General features: G+C 32.7%; 1 protein-coding gene across 2 annotated transcripts in view; it reads left to right on the forward strand.

Annotated features, from left to right (window-relative positions):
• The first annotated feature begins 1,086 nt into the window (after nt 1-1,086).
• Nucleotides 1,087-14,212, forward strand: part of ABCD2 (ATP binding cassette subfamily D member 2) — a 50,592-nt gene continuing 37,466 nt past the window's right edge. Inside the window, exons 1-3 of one of the 2 annotated variants that reach the window (XM_016151691.2) lie at nt 1,087-2,262; nt 3,772-3,952; nt 11,410-11,525. In XM_016151691.2, coding sequence (XP_016007177.1) covers nt 1,327-2,262; nt 3,772-3,952; nt 11,410-11,525 — 1,233 coding nt within the window. In that variant the 5' untranslated portion in view covers nt 1,087-1,326. The remainder of the gene's footprint in view (nt 2,263-3,771; nt 3,953-11,409; nt 11,526-14,212) is intronic. The other variant, XM_016151692.2, reaches the window with a different exon arrangement.

Below are 14,212 nucleotides of genomic sequence, written 5' to 3' on the forward strand. Positions count from 1 at the left end.
TGCATTTTCTTTAATATGCAGAATTTTGTTTGACTATTTAATAGTTTAAGTCCTCCATTAGGGATACAGAGAATTTTTTTTTAACACTCTTGGTTTTTATCAAATAATCAAAATGGAAATGGAAGGTAGCCAACAGATTCTTAGCATAAACAAAGACAAACAAACAAAAGTTTTCAAAAGACCAGGAACTCTTGAAAACTGAAGTAAGGTCCTGGAGAAGCTATTTCCACTAACTGCAGTTGGATTCCCAAATGGTTAACTTTTGATTTTAGAGTCACATACCTCCAAGTAACAACTATCTAAAGGACACCAGGGAATGGTAGAAGCGAAACATTGCTCTCAGTTATTTAATAGTTGTGTTGTAAATAATACCAGTGTATCAGAGCTCCGTTGCTAAAAATAGTTAAAGGGTTGGAAGATTTTTATTATAAGGACAAGTTAACAGGAATGGTAGTATAGCAAAGAATTAGTTTCTATAACACAGAAGACTTACTTTTTGTTTAAAAAAAAAAAAAGCCAAACCCTTAATTATAACTGTGTAAGTTCTGGGACTTCATATAAAATGGCAGACAAAAATAAAAATTAAATAGAGTGGGGCGAGACCAAAAAATAGATCTAAATATTTTTTTCCAGTGCCCTTCCCACTTGTCTCTTTCTTCTCTCTTCCTTTCAGATTCATTCCATAGCCTTTTCATATTCATTTTATGTTGATCCTCTTGTCCCTCTCTCAACTCCCTGGTTCCTTCCCCCTCATCTCGTTTTACAGCTTTTGGAAATCTCTCTTTCTTTTTGCTTTTCCCCTAGTGTGATCTATCTACCTTAGAGAAGTGAGGAATGTTCTGAAACTTATGTGTGTTTCTAAGTGACGCTGAGCATGCTCAGTAGCTACGATAGGTTTTGTCACCAGCAGCTTCCCTGATTCGACCTCTCCAAAAATAGATATTTAACTCTCTGAACTCCTGTTTAAGGATGTAATTTGTTTTGCTCTCTCCGCATTTTCAAGGTTCAAAGGGAAGCAGAGACGATTCCAAGGTCCCACCGCCTCCACAGCCAATGAGGGGCCTGAATGGGAGGAGCTTGAGGCGGCTTGGTGCAGTTAGTTTGAGCTTCTAAGGGACTCATCCCCATTAGATGCAGTGGAGTCTGAGCTCTGCTGCATCTGTCACAGCAGAACAAAATTAAAAACAAAAACAAAAAAAAACAGAAGAGGAGAAACACTGCAGAGTATGGAACGCTGTAGGACTTTCTGAAACATTTACTGGGGATCTCCGCGGAGCATGATCTTCTAAACAACTCCTTTTGAAGCCGGTTTGGGTAACTGGGAAAATGATACATATGCTAAATGTAGCAACTGATCGAGTGAAATGGACCCGATCGAGTGCTGCTAAAAGGGCTGCTTGCCTGGTGGCTGCGGCATATGCTCTGAAAACACTCTATCCCATCATTAGCAATCGTTTAAAGCAATCTGGCCACAGGAAGAAAAAAGAAGCTTATCCGGCTGGAGAGAACAGAGAAATACTGCATTGCACCGAGATTACTTGTAAAAACCCTTCGCCTGGAGTGAATGCAGATTTTTTCAAACAGCTACTAGAACTTCGGAAAATTCTCTTTCCAAAACTTGTGACCACTGAAACAGGGTGGCTCTGCCTCCACTCAGTGGCTCTAGTCTCAAGAACTTTTCTGTCTATCTATGTGGCTGGTCTGGATGGAAAAATAGTAAAAAGCATTGTGGAGAAGAAGCCTCGGACTTTCATCATCAAATTAATCAAGTGGCTTATGATTGCCATCCCTGCCACCTTTGTCAACAGTGCAATAAGGTACCTGGAGTGCAAATTGGCTTTGGCCTTCAGAACTCGCCTAGTAGACCATGCCTACGAAACCTATTTTACAAATGAGACTTATTATAAGGTGATCAATATGGATGGGAGGCTGGCAAACCCTGACCAGTCTCTCACTGAGGATATTATGATGTTCTCCCAATCTGTGGCTCACTTGTATTCCAATCTGACTAAACCTATTTTAGATGTAATCCTGACCTCCTATACGCTCATCCAAACTGCTACATCCAGAGGTGCGAGCCCAGTTGGGCCGACCCTATTAGCAGGGCTTGTGGTATATGCCACAGCTAAAGTGTTGAAAGCCTGCTCTCCCAAATTTGGTAAATTGGTGGCTGAAGAAGCTCACAGAAAAGGTTATTTGCGGTATGTGCACTCCAGAATTATAGCCAATGTTGAAGAAATTGCCTTTTACAGAGGACATAAGGTAAGAGAAATTAAGGTGATGAGTGAAATGTGAGACTGTTCAAGCTGCCACTTCAATGCTAGATACCATCTGTTGTACTGTCGATGGTCCCACTCCTATTACATCTAAACCTTTATTTAAATGTATGCTTCATTACCCTGTTTAATCACAAGCTGTTTAAAAATTATAGAGTGCAAACTTTTCAAAAGTTTCATCAGAATAAAATGTTCGACACTCTAAAAAATAGTCTACTTAGGCTCGGTTACCCAAATATGCTAGGAATGATCTCTAAACCATTTTCTTAAAACTTAAATCCTAACTTAATAGGTGGTTCCAGAAACTTAGAAGAAAATATACGTTTGGAAACTAAACACATTTCCACTGAGGTAGAAAATTTAGGATGGTGTTTTGTGGTTGTTGTTCTTTTGTTTTTCAAGAGAAACAAAAACCTTGCTTTCATATGAAAGACAAGTTTGACAATTTTGTATGTCTGGTCAATGATGGAGTATCCTAAGTTCTAAGAAGTGCAGGAGATCTTGTCTCACAAATATTCATTACCCTGAATTAATGTACAGCACTACATTTTGACACCAATAAAAGGCAGTAAAATGAAATCTTGTCTAACTTAGGAAGAAAAGCTAAGATTAGAAAGGAAGAGAAAAGAAGTCCCAGAATGTTATTTTAAATATTAAAGATGTTTGACATTAAGCAGTTCCCTAAAATAGCATAATCACATAAACTTATGGTGCATGAAAATAACTTCATAATATTAAATGTGACAGAAATTTTCAAGGTGATGCATCTGAAATTTTAATAAAAATGACTCGGCAAATAAAATATTAAGGTAGTCTAAAGTTGAAAATGGTACTTTAATTACTGAGTAGAATTACTTAATTGTTGAAGCATTACCAATTATCGAAAAATAATTCTTATAGCAGAACCAATCTGAGGAAGAAATTTTAAGGCAAATTTAGGACTTCTACTCTAACATGAAAATTGGCTTCATGTGTTGTATTAATCATATTGATTTGTCAATCTTCTTAACTCAGTGATGTAAATTACAGCATGCTAGGCTTCTTGAATTTGAGACAAAACTCCATAAATTGAGTTAGTTGAAAACTGGAGTCTAATTAATTACACATATATGTATTGTGTTTATTTTCATATATTTTTGATACAATCAAGAAGGATAATGTTCTAACATTGTTTACACATGTCTTACAGAACTATTTAATTTTAACATCTTACATATAATTTTGAAATCATAATTATAAATCACATATTTTTTATACTTAACATTATATTTGCTGAGTATCATGTTTTTAATATTAATTTTAGGGGTGTGATAAAACTAAATAATAACTAAATGGGATATTAACCTGGATTTATTGATTGTTAGAATCATAGATAATACTATACTAAGTAAAACAAACTAATAGGGAACTTATCTTTAAAGAAAGTCCCCAAGCATACAATATTTATTTTTATAGTTTATGCTCAGTTAATTCTTAACTCTTTTTCCCTCTATAGGTAGAAATGAAGCAACTCCAGAAAAGTTACAAAGCTTTAGCAGATCAGATGAACCTCATTTTATCCAAACGTTTGTGGTACATCATGATAGAGCAGTTCTTGATGAAGTATGTTTGGAGCAGCAGTGGACTAATTATGGTGGCTGTACCTATTATCACTGCAACTGGCTTTGCAGATGGTGGTAATGGCATTTATGCTTAATCTCAAATATATGTTTAAGATTATTTCTCTTGAAGTTATCACTGCTGGTTTTGTGTGAGTGATATGTGTGTGTGTAGCTATTATTCTATAGTCGTTAATAGTCAGAAATAATGGCAGACTGCAACATCCAGTAACAAGACCAGCAATGTAAAAAAGGAAACAAGTGACTCAAAAGACCTTTCCAGTTCTGATATATTTCTGAGATCTCTGATGCATTGTTTCTGGGAGTTAACCTTGAGCAATTTTAATCATACTGCCTAATAGAGAATGAACCTCTAGCTTAATATTTAAACTCAAAACAAATTAATGCTTTTAAAAAGAGTACAAGTTTTACCCATTACAAACTTCAGTTCTGCATATCCAATTCATTTAGTCTATAAATCGCCTATAACTGGATCTGCCCTGATTTGTGATTTGTAAAGTTGGTTGACTACCTTAGGCAACCAGAAATACTGCTTTATGCCATGGAACAAAGTCTCCTCCATTTGTAGGTAATATATATAACCTTCCATGCAACATGATTTGGTGGTATTGTGGGGGTGAGGGATAGGGTGGTATTGTGGTTGTCAAGTTGCAGATATCTAAATCTGTCCTTAATGGTTTTTACCAACATTTTCATCCTTTGGAATAACTAAAAAAGGTAAGGGCAAAAAGCGCAACATTAAAATGTGTAATACTTGAGGTGGGAATTTGGGTCTTAATTGGTAGGGACAGAGCGGAATTAAAGCAGCAGCATTTTCTGTTCTTCCTCCAAAATAAAACATTGACCCTCCTCTTGTAAAACACTTGCCAAATTTAGGTCATTCTTAACCTAAAACGATTCATTTTAGTAATTACTAATTAGGATTTGTCAATTCCTTGTAATAAGTGCTACACATATACCAAATATACTCCACTACTCAACAATAAATTACTGGAAAATTGAATTTTATTTGATTTTACGTTTTCAAAATTTATTTTTTTAAATCATTTTAAAAGTTTATATTGAAAAAGACGTTGTTAATAATGGTATTTTTAGACTTAATCCTTTTATAATGAAATAAAATAAATTTCTTTTTCAAGAGTAGTAAAGAAAAAAAGACACTTAAAAACCTATGTTTGTAAGATCAGTTTTACTAAGAAATGACAAAATTATCATATTCATAATGAATCTAAGTATATGAATATTTTTTGACGTTTTATGTATTATGTATTTTAGCAATGACCCGTTACAAGGTTACCGTGTACTCCTAGCAGTCCCTGGAAGCACAGGTCTCATTAGAAAACCCTGGAGTAAACATAGAACAGAGAAAATACAGCTATTAATGGTGACAAATTAACCCCACAGGGACCAGTAAGAAGTAAACAATGCATGCAAAGAATATAACAATCTTAGTTTTGTAGGTGATGTAATAAGATATTTAGAAATAAATCCTACAAATCCTGAAAATACCACATTAAATTAAAGAAACAGCATTAAAAATTTACAAGAAAGTAATCACATTGATGCAAATGAAACTAGTGATTCTTAAAGTTTTTTTTCAAAAGAAAATTGTATACAAAGAAAAATAATATAAGAATTTCATAGAATAAAAGGAATTCATATGACAATATTATTATGAGAGTGTGCTTCAATATCTTCTGTATACTATATGTGCTTGTAATGTTTATATGTATGTGTTTACTAAATACATTTGACCTACGATGACTTCATACATGAAAATATTATTATTTTACTCAGACAAAATTATTTATTTTATTAGATAATGATATGTCTTTGAGGCTTTAGGTCTTAGAATTACATACCATATAATCTAATCTAATCTTCAATCTTAGTTTATTTTTATGCCCTGAGTTGTTGAAGTAAGTGCATGGTACTATATATATTTAAGGCAACAGGTGGGAAAAATGGGTGAATGACAGAGACTGGCAAAAAGAAAAGGGAGAAAAGAGAGATTGGAAGAAAAAGAGAATAGAATAAAGAAGCAGGTCACTTTTTAAATGTTGACTCTGCTATTTAATAGTATTTATCCTTAAGAAAGTTATGTAAACTTTATATGCCTCAGTTTTCCTAACTATAAAGTTAATAAAATACATCTTATAGAATTTTTATGAAATTATATATATTGTGTTAACATGCTTTGAAACGGTCCTTTGCAAGTAGTAAGAATTTAGGTGAAAGCAATTGTTAATTTTTATTATACTTTTACCATGGCAGCTTTGGAGTCAGACTGCCTGGGTTCAGATACTGGCTCTTTTGTTAATTAGGCCATCACTATGGACAAATCAGTTAACCTTTATATACTTCAATTTCCTCCTTTTCAAAATGAGGGAATTTATAACAGGGTTATTAGGAGGATTAAAGAAAATCACCTATGTAAAACTTAGAACAATGCCTGCCTCTGAGGAAATGCTCAGTAGATGTTTGCTAGCATAATTATCAGAGGTAAAAATGCAGATAAGAGGAAGAGCCTGCATACTTTTGGCAGGGAGGAGGAAAAGAAATAGTTCTATAATAGATTTGTTATACTGTCAACCTACAACTTTAAGTAAAATCTTATAGTAAGGACTGGATTATGTTTATATTCAAGTTGACATTATAAAATTACATGTGGAACCATGCCATTTTACATCAGAAGAGGAACTTACAGGTCATCTAGTTTGGAGCCTCAGACTTGCCTAAGGTCACTCAGAAAGTTGGTAGAAACGCTAAGGGCAGAAGACATTTAGTAAATCCTAGAGCAATGTTTTTTTCCTTTTTAGCATTCTACCTCATATTAGTTATGTTGAAACTTACTCTATAAGGGATTTAACTTAGTTTGAGAGCAACAAATCATGGGATCAAATGGTTGAAAAAGAGGCATTGAAATGGTTAATTATATATGGTTTCTAATAGATGTTTTTAGAGGACATTACTGGTACCTTTCTTTGTATTAAGAGAAAGACTGAAATTATATGAAGAAAATATTTACTTGGGAGCTATAATCTCAATTTTTTAATATTGTAGACCACCTTTCTTCTTGCCTTCTGAGCAAGACAAGGGGAAACTACTTATAGATCCCTTCTGACAAACCTTATTCCAGATTCCAGACGTCTTAACAGGCAAGGAAGAAAACATCTAACCACTAGTACTGCAGTAGTGTCTGCATATTGGTGGTAGTGTCCACATATTAGTGATCCATTAATGTGAGGTGACACATCAGAAGTAGCAACTGAGAGATACTGCTCTTAGGAATGCAGCTAAACTCTACCATCACTCTAGTAAGTGGATGATCATTTTATTACTAAAATGTATCTACAACCAGATTATATCCATAACTCCTGCTGCATTAATATGTCTCATAATCTAATGCCAAATTATTGAAATATTATTTTATATTGTGGATCAGTTTGGATATGATTACTCTCCTGTCGACCAAATATTATAGCAGTAATTATCAATACATATCAAAGACATACTTTCTAGATATAATTAGATATACATATAAATAGTTATAATTTTTCAGGTAAAACATACATGCCAAGAAGGGTACAATCATTTGTGTGCCACTCAATGAATTGTCACAAAGTCAATACATACACATGACTATGAAAAATAGAGCTTTACCTTCAATCTTGGAAGCCCCCATATCCTCTCCCAATCTTATCCTTATCCTCAGTCCCCTACCCCAACCTCAGTTATTCCTGCCCTGCCCTGCCTCCGCCCCAACCATGCCACAGCAAAGGTTATTATTGTACTAGCCATTCATTAGTATTTGCTGGTTTTCGAAACTTCTATAAAATAGTACCGCACTGTACACATGCGAGTTCTAGTTGTTCCGCATATTTGTCAATGTTCGATGTCAGTCTTTCATTTTAGGCTTTCATATGAGTGTGTAGTGGTACTTCATCAGGGCCATAATTTGCATTTCTTTGATGACTAATGAGGTTAAATACTTTTCATTTGTATATTGTTTATTTGGATAGCCTTTGTATGAAGTGCCAATAAGTATTTTGCTCATTTTTAAAGTGGTTTATCTGTTTTTTTTCTTATTGATTTGTAAAAGCTCTTATATATTCTGAAATGAACCTTTCCTAGACAGAAACACTCACACAATCTTAAATATCTTTTCCCACTTTATTCTTTGTTTTTCAGTGTCTTAATGGTATCTAATAGAAGTTCATAATTTTAATAGTTCAATTTATCAACTTTTGTGTGTGTGTGTGACTAGTTGTTTTATCTCCTGTTTAAGAAATATCTATCTAACTCAAGGTCACAAAGTTATTCTATTTACCTTTTAGAAATTCACTGTTTTTTTATTTCACATTGAGATCTTCAATTAGAATTTTTATTTATATATGGTATGAAGTAGGGTAAGGCTATAAGGTTTGTTGAAATTTGTCAAGTTGACAAAGGTAAAAAAAAATGTAAATGTAAATAAATAAGCTCAGATTATAAATCCAAAGGAAAAAAGTACAGAGGAATAGCTTACTTTTTTCATTTTTAAAAAATTAATAGACTTAATTTTCTTAAAGCATTTTTAGGTTTATAGAAAAATTGAACAGAAAGTACAGAGAGTTCACAAACACCTCCACAATTTCCCCTATTATTTACATATTGTATTAATGTAGTACGTTTGCTATAACTGATGAACCAATATTTACATATTATTAACTGAAGTCCATAGTTTACTCTTTGTATGGTGCAGAACTAGGGGTTTTGACAAATGTATAATTACATAATCTTAGTTTTTAAAACCTTTCTTGCATTTTCAGTGAAATAACAACAGATGTGACCATGTTTCAGTATATACTTATTAGTGGAGTTGGAAAGTAGCAGTAAAATAAGAAGATATAATATTAAATATTCAATCCTTAAAGGAGAAACTTCTGACACTATACTTAAAATATTTAGCAAGGAAAATAAAATCTTTTGACCTAGGGTACAAAGTAGGTGAGTCCTTCAGGTCATGAATTTATATCTCTGACATTAAGGCATCTGGCCTTGTCATAGAGGTTATGCAGTTGGCTGTCATGTGCATGACCAAATACTACTGGCACTGATTTCACAGTACCTGCCAAAGAACAACCAGTAGAATGTGAAATTAAATCTGTCCAGAACTATTTGTAATTTTGTTGTTAAAAACATGAAGAAAACCCAGTAAGCATTAATCTGCCAAAGCAACATGGAAAGAACCATGCCACATCAAACACAAATCCATCTGTACTAGTGCTTTTTCTTCTTAATAGAGGCTGTCAGTGAAAGCTATTATGCAAACCCCTTTTAACCCAAATTCATAAAATCCCATAATTATTTTAGATCATCAGCTGGATTATCTATGAGCCAATACTATTCTTAGCACTTCAACCGATACAGCAATTCACTATTTTGGTAGCTTGCTGAGAATCCTTTGGTAATTTTCTGCATGTATGTGGTTATCTATATTTTATTACACATTTAAATGCGTTTAACAGTATCTACATTCTGCTCCCAGTCTATTTATCCAATCATATTTTTTACTCCTCAATTATACCAGCGCTCAAAGTCTTTCTTTTTCATTTTTCAAGGAAACTAACTTTGAGGGAAACAATGGTAGTTCTTTAGAGCAGTGTAGGGTCAGGAGGGACTATATTGGACTATTTTAAAAAGTTTCTGTACATTCGTGGTGATTCTGATACTCAGACAAAATCAGTGTCTGACACCAACCACACTGTATCTCAACTAAGCTTTTATCATTCTGTTGGCGCTGCTTAAAATTTCCCTTCTCTATGCCATTGCCCATGCCCTACTTATGATGTATTCAAATTGTATATCATCTTCAAGGCCTCACTCACAATCTACTTCTCCATGAAGCATTTCCTGTCTCTTGTATAAGAAATGATTTTTGCCTACTCTAAGCACCTCATATTAACTCTCATCATTGGCTGCTCAGCATAGTTATTAGGGAACTTGTCTTTTCTCTCTTACCAAATCGTAAGCTTCCTAAGGAAAGAGTCTGAAAATCACATTAATCCTTGCATGTCCTGTAACACCTTCCCTAATTTCATGCACATCTAGATTCAGTAACTATCTGCTGAGTGAATTTTACCTTATATTATGCATGGATCCCTTTCAAATTCAGCCGATCTGTCTATGAGCAAGTAAAGATGAAAGTGTTTGGTAGGCACAATGGGGCACAAGTTAAATAATTGCATTGTTTTGGAAGGGAAAAAAAACCTTTTATGTTGAGATAAATCAGAGTGAAATAAATACCAAAGTGGGCCTATAGCTTTCTATATCATTTTAATTTCTTCTTTAATTTATAGCATTTAATTTAGAACTTTAGAGATAATCTATAGAAGGATTAGATAAAGAATCAAATTGATGGAAAGATTAAAGTAATGACCAGGAGAGAATAATTTTGAAGAATAAGACTAAATTGTGTAGATATGCAATAACAGCAATAATAACTAGAGAAAATAATAACAGCTAACATCTAGAACATGTGTTATTATAGGCCATGAATTAGGCTGACACTTCATTTGTACTTCAGCTTTAAACTCTACAACACTTTAAGTAAGTAAGATAAGATTGTTTGAGGTAGTACTATTATTTCTCTCATTTTCACATGAGAAAATAGGCATGGAGAGGATAAGTGGTTTATTCTCTTTACCTTAGTATTTGCCAATAAGTAGTAGAGCCTGGATTCAAACCCAGTCTGACTTCTGACTCTTAACCATAGTTTTGCATTGGCAGTTATTTAGGATGTTCATCCATCCATCCATGTGACCATATAATACACATTAAGGAGTACTATGTGCCAAACCTCTACTAAATACTAGGAATAAAGAATAAAACACACAGTCTTTACTCTTAAGAAATTCATAGTCCATTAGAAAAGCTAAATAAGGGTTTCCACTGAAACCTATACTAAAGAGTTAACTCTTGAAGAAAAAACTAGGCAAGAAAAGAAAAGAAGTATATTGAAGTCAGAAGAAGTCACATATGCTAATATGAGAGGGTAAACAGTATTGTATGTTGGGGAGCTGCTGTACCATAAGGTGAAGGTTTGTTGGAACAGGTAGACAGAGGCTAGATTATGAGTGTCAGCCAATTTACATTTCTACTAAAGGAACCACACTAGAAATATTTGCTTCTATTCCAGTTAGTTCTATTTTAGACCAAATCCATAGTATTTCATTGCCTAGCTATAATAAGGGCAGGCAGTTGAATTTCGAAAGGGTTAAAAGAATGTTAATGAAAATAGTCTTAATTCCTATACATTTAATTGTTCTAACTCTCCTTTTAGAAAAAAAAGGGGAGGGAGCCTAAATTAAAATTTGGGACTACTATATTTTCAATAATTCATTAAATGTCTAGGAAATTGCTAATACTATTGACATTTTTATATATGGTTATTTTAGCCACGATTTATTTATATAAAGAAATTTAGTTACTCAAAAAAACTAAATAGTTTTGTAATTTGCTTTTAAATTTAGAAGATGGTCAAAAACAAGCTATGGTTAGTGAACGAACAGAAGCCTTTACCACTGCTCGGAATTTATTGGCATCTGGAGCTGATGCTATTGAAAGGATTATGTCTTCATACAAAGAGGTACTTGCATTTCTTGTTGTCAAGTTGATTTAAATGAGGTATGTGAAAATCAAGCAAAATGGCAATTACTATATATAGTTAGAATTTGGGAAACATCTTTTCTCTATCAAAAATTGTTAAGAGTATAATCAAGATAAAGGACAACTCCCAAGTGTATTGCTAATACACTTTAATTTTTACACTATCACTTGTAATTCCTCTTTTGCCTATATATAACATATTTGTTTTTAAATTTTAAAAAAAGTCTTAGGTGTAGATTCTGGATCAAGAGTGCCTGAATTTAAATTCTTACTCCAGGATCTTAAAATTATGTGAATTTGATTGAGTTCCTTAACCAGTCTGTCTCTGTTTCTTCATCTGTAAAATAGGGATGATAGCATTGACTTTTTAGGGCTGTTGTGAATTAACACATATAGAATATTTAAAGCAATACATATTAAGTGCTCAATAAATATTAGTCAATAATATTACTTATATACCTTGCAAACTTTTATTCATTCTTCATGACAAGTCAAGCCTCACAAACCACCTCCTTTTCACCTTCCCTGAAGAGTCTATGTCTTCTTTGTGTTCACAGTACATCTGTTGCTTTACCACATTTGAATTGTCTATCTCTTGCACCAGACTTAAGCAGAAAGCAGAAATTGCCTTACTCATCTTTACATTTCTAATATTCATTTTAATACTTGAAATATTGTATGTGGTCAATACACATTTGTTAAAAGAATGATCATAAAACCTACAGATAGCCTAAGATTAAGATTAAAAGTCACTTTATTCAATTGAGACATACTGATAATATTCCTATGGATAGTCATTCTCACTATTAATTACTCTTGTGGCTTTTATATCAATATAAATTTCAAGATCATTATTATAAATTTAGCTACTGAGTAAATTAGCCTTGAATAAAACATAAAAGTTACAAATTTTGTGATTTGCTGACAAAACCTTTCAGTCTCATTCAAAAACCGATTTATTGAATTGTTTTTATTTTTCTTTAAAAAAAGTAAAAATGTTATTTACTTACCAAACATACCAAAACAACTCAATTAAAAATTTTATTTTCAAGTAGTAATTTTGATCATCAAGAGAAACAGTTTTGGGGATAGATTTTCTTTCTGATATATTACTGATCATTAAAATTAATGGCAAAACAAAATTCTGTCCATCTCATATTAAAGTACATTGCTATGTACTATGACAGAAGGAATATAAATTAGTTTTTCCAGATTGTCTCCAACAAAATATATTATTACATTTTGCTTTATTTTGCCTGAATGTGCTTTGAATCATAGAATATTCACTTCCAAAGAATCTTATTACTGCTGTAACAGCATATAAAAGCACCATGCATTCTTTGCTAGCTCAAGGGAGTGAAGTTTCTTTTTAGAGCTGGAATCCTAGGGCAAACCCCTTGGTTTATATCCCAAAGTAATTTGTCCACTGTCACATTCTCAGTTTTTTGTTTTTGTTTTTGTTTTTGATTTTGTTTTTTTTTTCAAGTACTCTTTGTCCTCTCCACCTTGCAGCCTGGTCTCCTAACTTATTGCTTCTTGCCTTTTTATAATCGACCTCTACTTTTGATTTTTGGGTTTTTTTTCTACGCAAATATTTTGACCTAGGTTTTCTTAGCTCTATTTTTCTCTCCTTGAGAAATCATTAGATTCTTTTAGATAAAATTTTAGAAATTACTCTTTAAATAGTTATAACATTAACATATAGAAATGAAACACTAATTACAGACCTCTCACACAGTAGAGACATGTGGCAGAAGCTTTTAACAATAACACCTACTCATTTACTGTTTAAGTTTTGCACACACAAAAATCTTACATAAATGTCAGCATTGTTGTATTATCCTACAATTTATTATTTAAAAACATTTATTAGTGACATGCCTTGCTTATTGTTACCAATTTCCCAGTAAGCATTTCTGTAAGGGAATGGTTTTTTGCTTTCCTTTTAACTAAGAAAGATGGTTTTGACAGGAGATGAGTCACATTTCACAGTACCTTGATAACAGGGTGTTCTTTTAATAGAAAAACAGCTGGAAATTCAATCTAAATTGTACAACTGACAGAATAGAAGCAAAGTACCACTCTGTTGAGCCTTATAAACTACAGCAGAGATTCATCTCATCTTATTTTATAATACGTCCTAGAAAAAAGTCATATATAATGTTTTTCTTTAGGCATATAAGTCATGCTTGGCTTGAAAAGAAACTGAATTGTAGGATTTGGACTGAAAATGATTTGGAGTTTTCACTGAGCTTACTCTCAATATTGGTAAACTCTAGAAGGGATAATTTTCCCAATCTTAGGAATTTTGACAACAAATTCAACTCATAAGCATTCATTTCATAATTAGAAAAAATGTATTTCTCTTCTATTAAAATCTTCCTTTTCTGAACAGGACAAATAAACAGAGACACATGGATATGGACAATGGACTAGTGGTTACCAGCGGGGAGGGGGGAAAAAATAAAAAAATAAAATGTTAAAAAATAAATAAATAAATTTATTGTTGGGGAAAAAATAAAATAAAATCTTCCATTTTAATCTGAAAAAAAAAAACCAGCATAAAAGATCATTGAATGAACTTAAGTGTTCACAAAATTTCTAATTTTCTGGAAGTGAAATTTGTCATATATGGATTAAATCAGAAATTTGACTCAATTTTAAGTC

Source organism: Rousettus aegyptiacus, unplaced genomic scaffold (genome assembly GCF_014176215.1).
Source record: "Rousettus aegyptiacus isolate mRouAeg1 unplaced genomic scaffold, mRouAeg1.p scaffold_m13_p_2, whole genome shotgun sequence".
In the NCBI taxonomy this organism is placed as follows: Eukaryota; Metazoa; Chordata; class Mammalia; order Chiroptera; family Pteropodidae; genus Rousettus; species Rousettus aegyptiacus.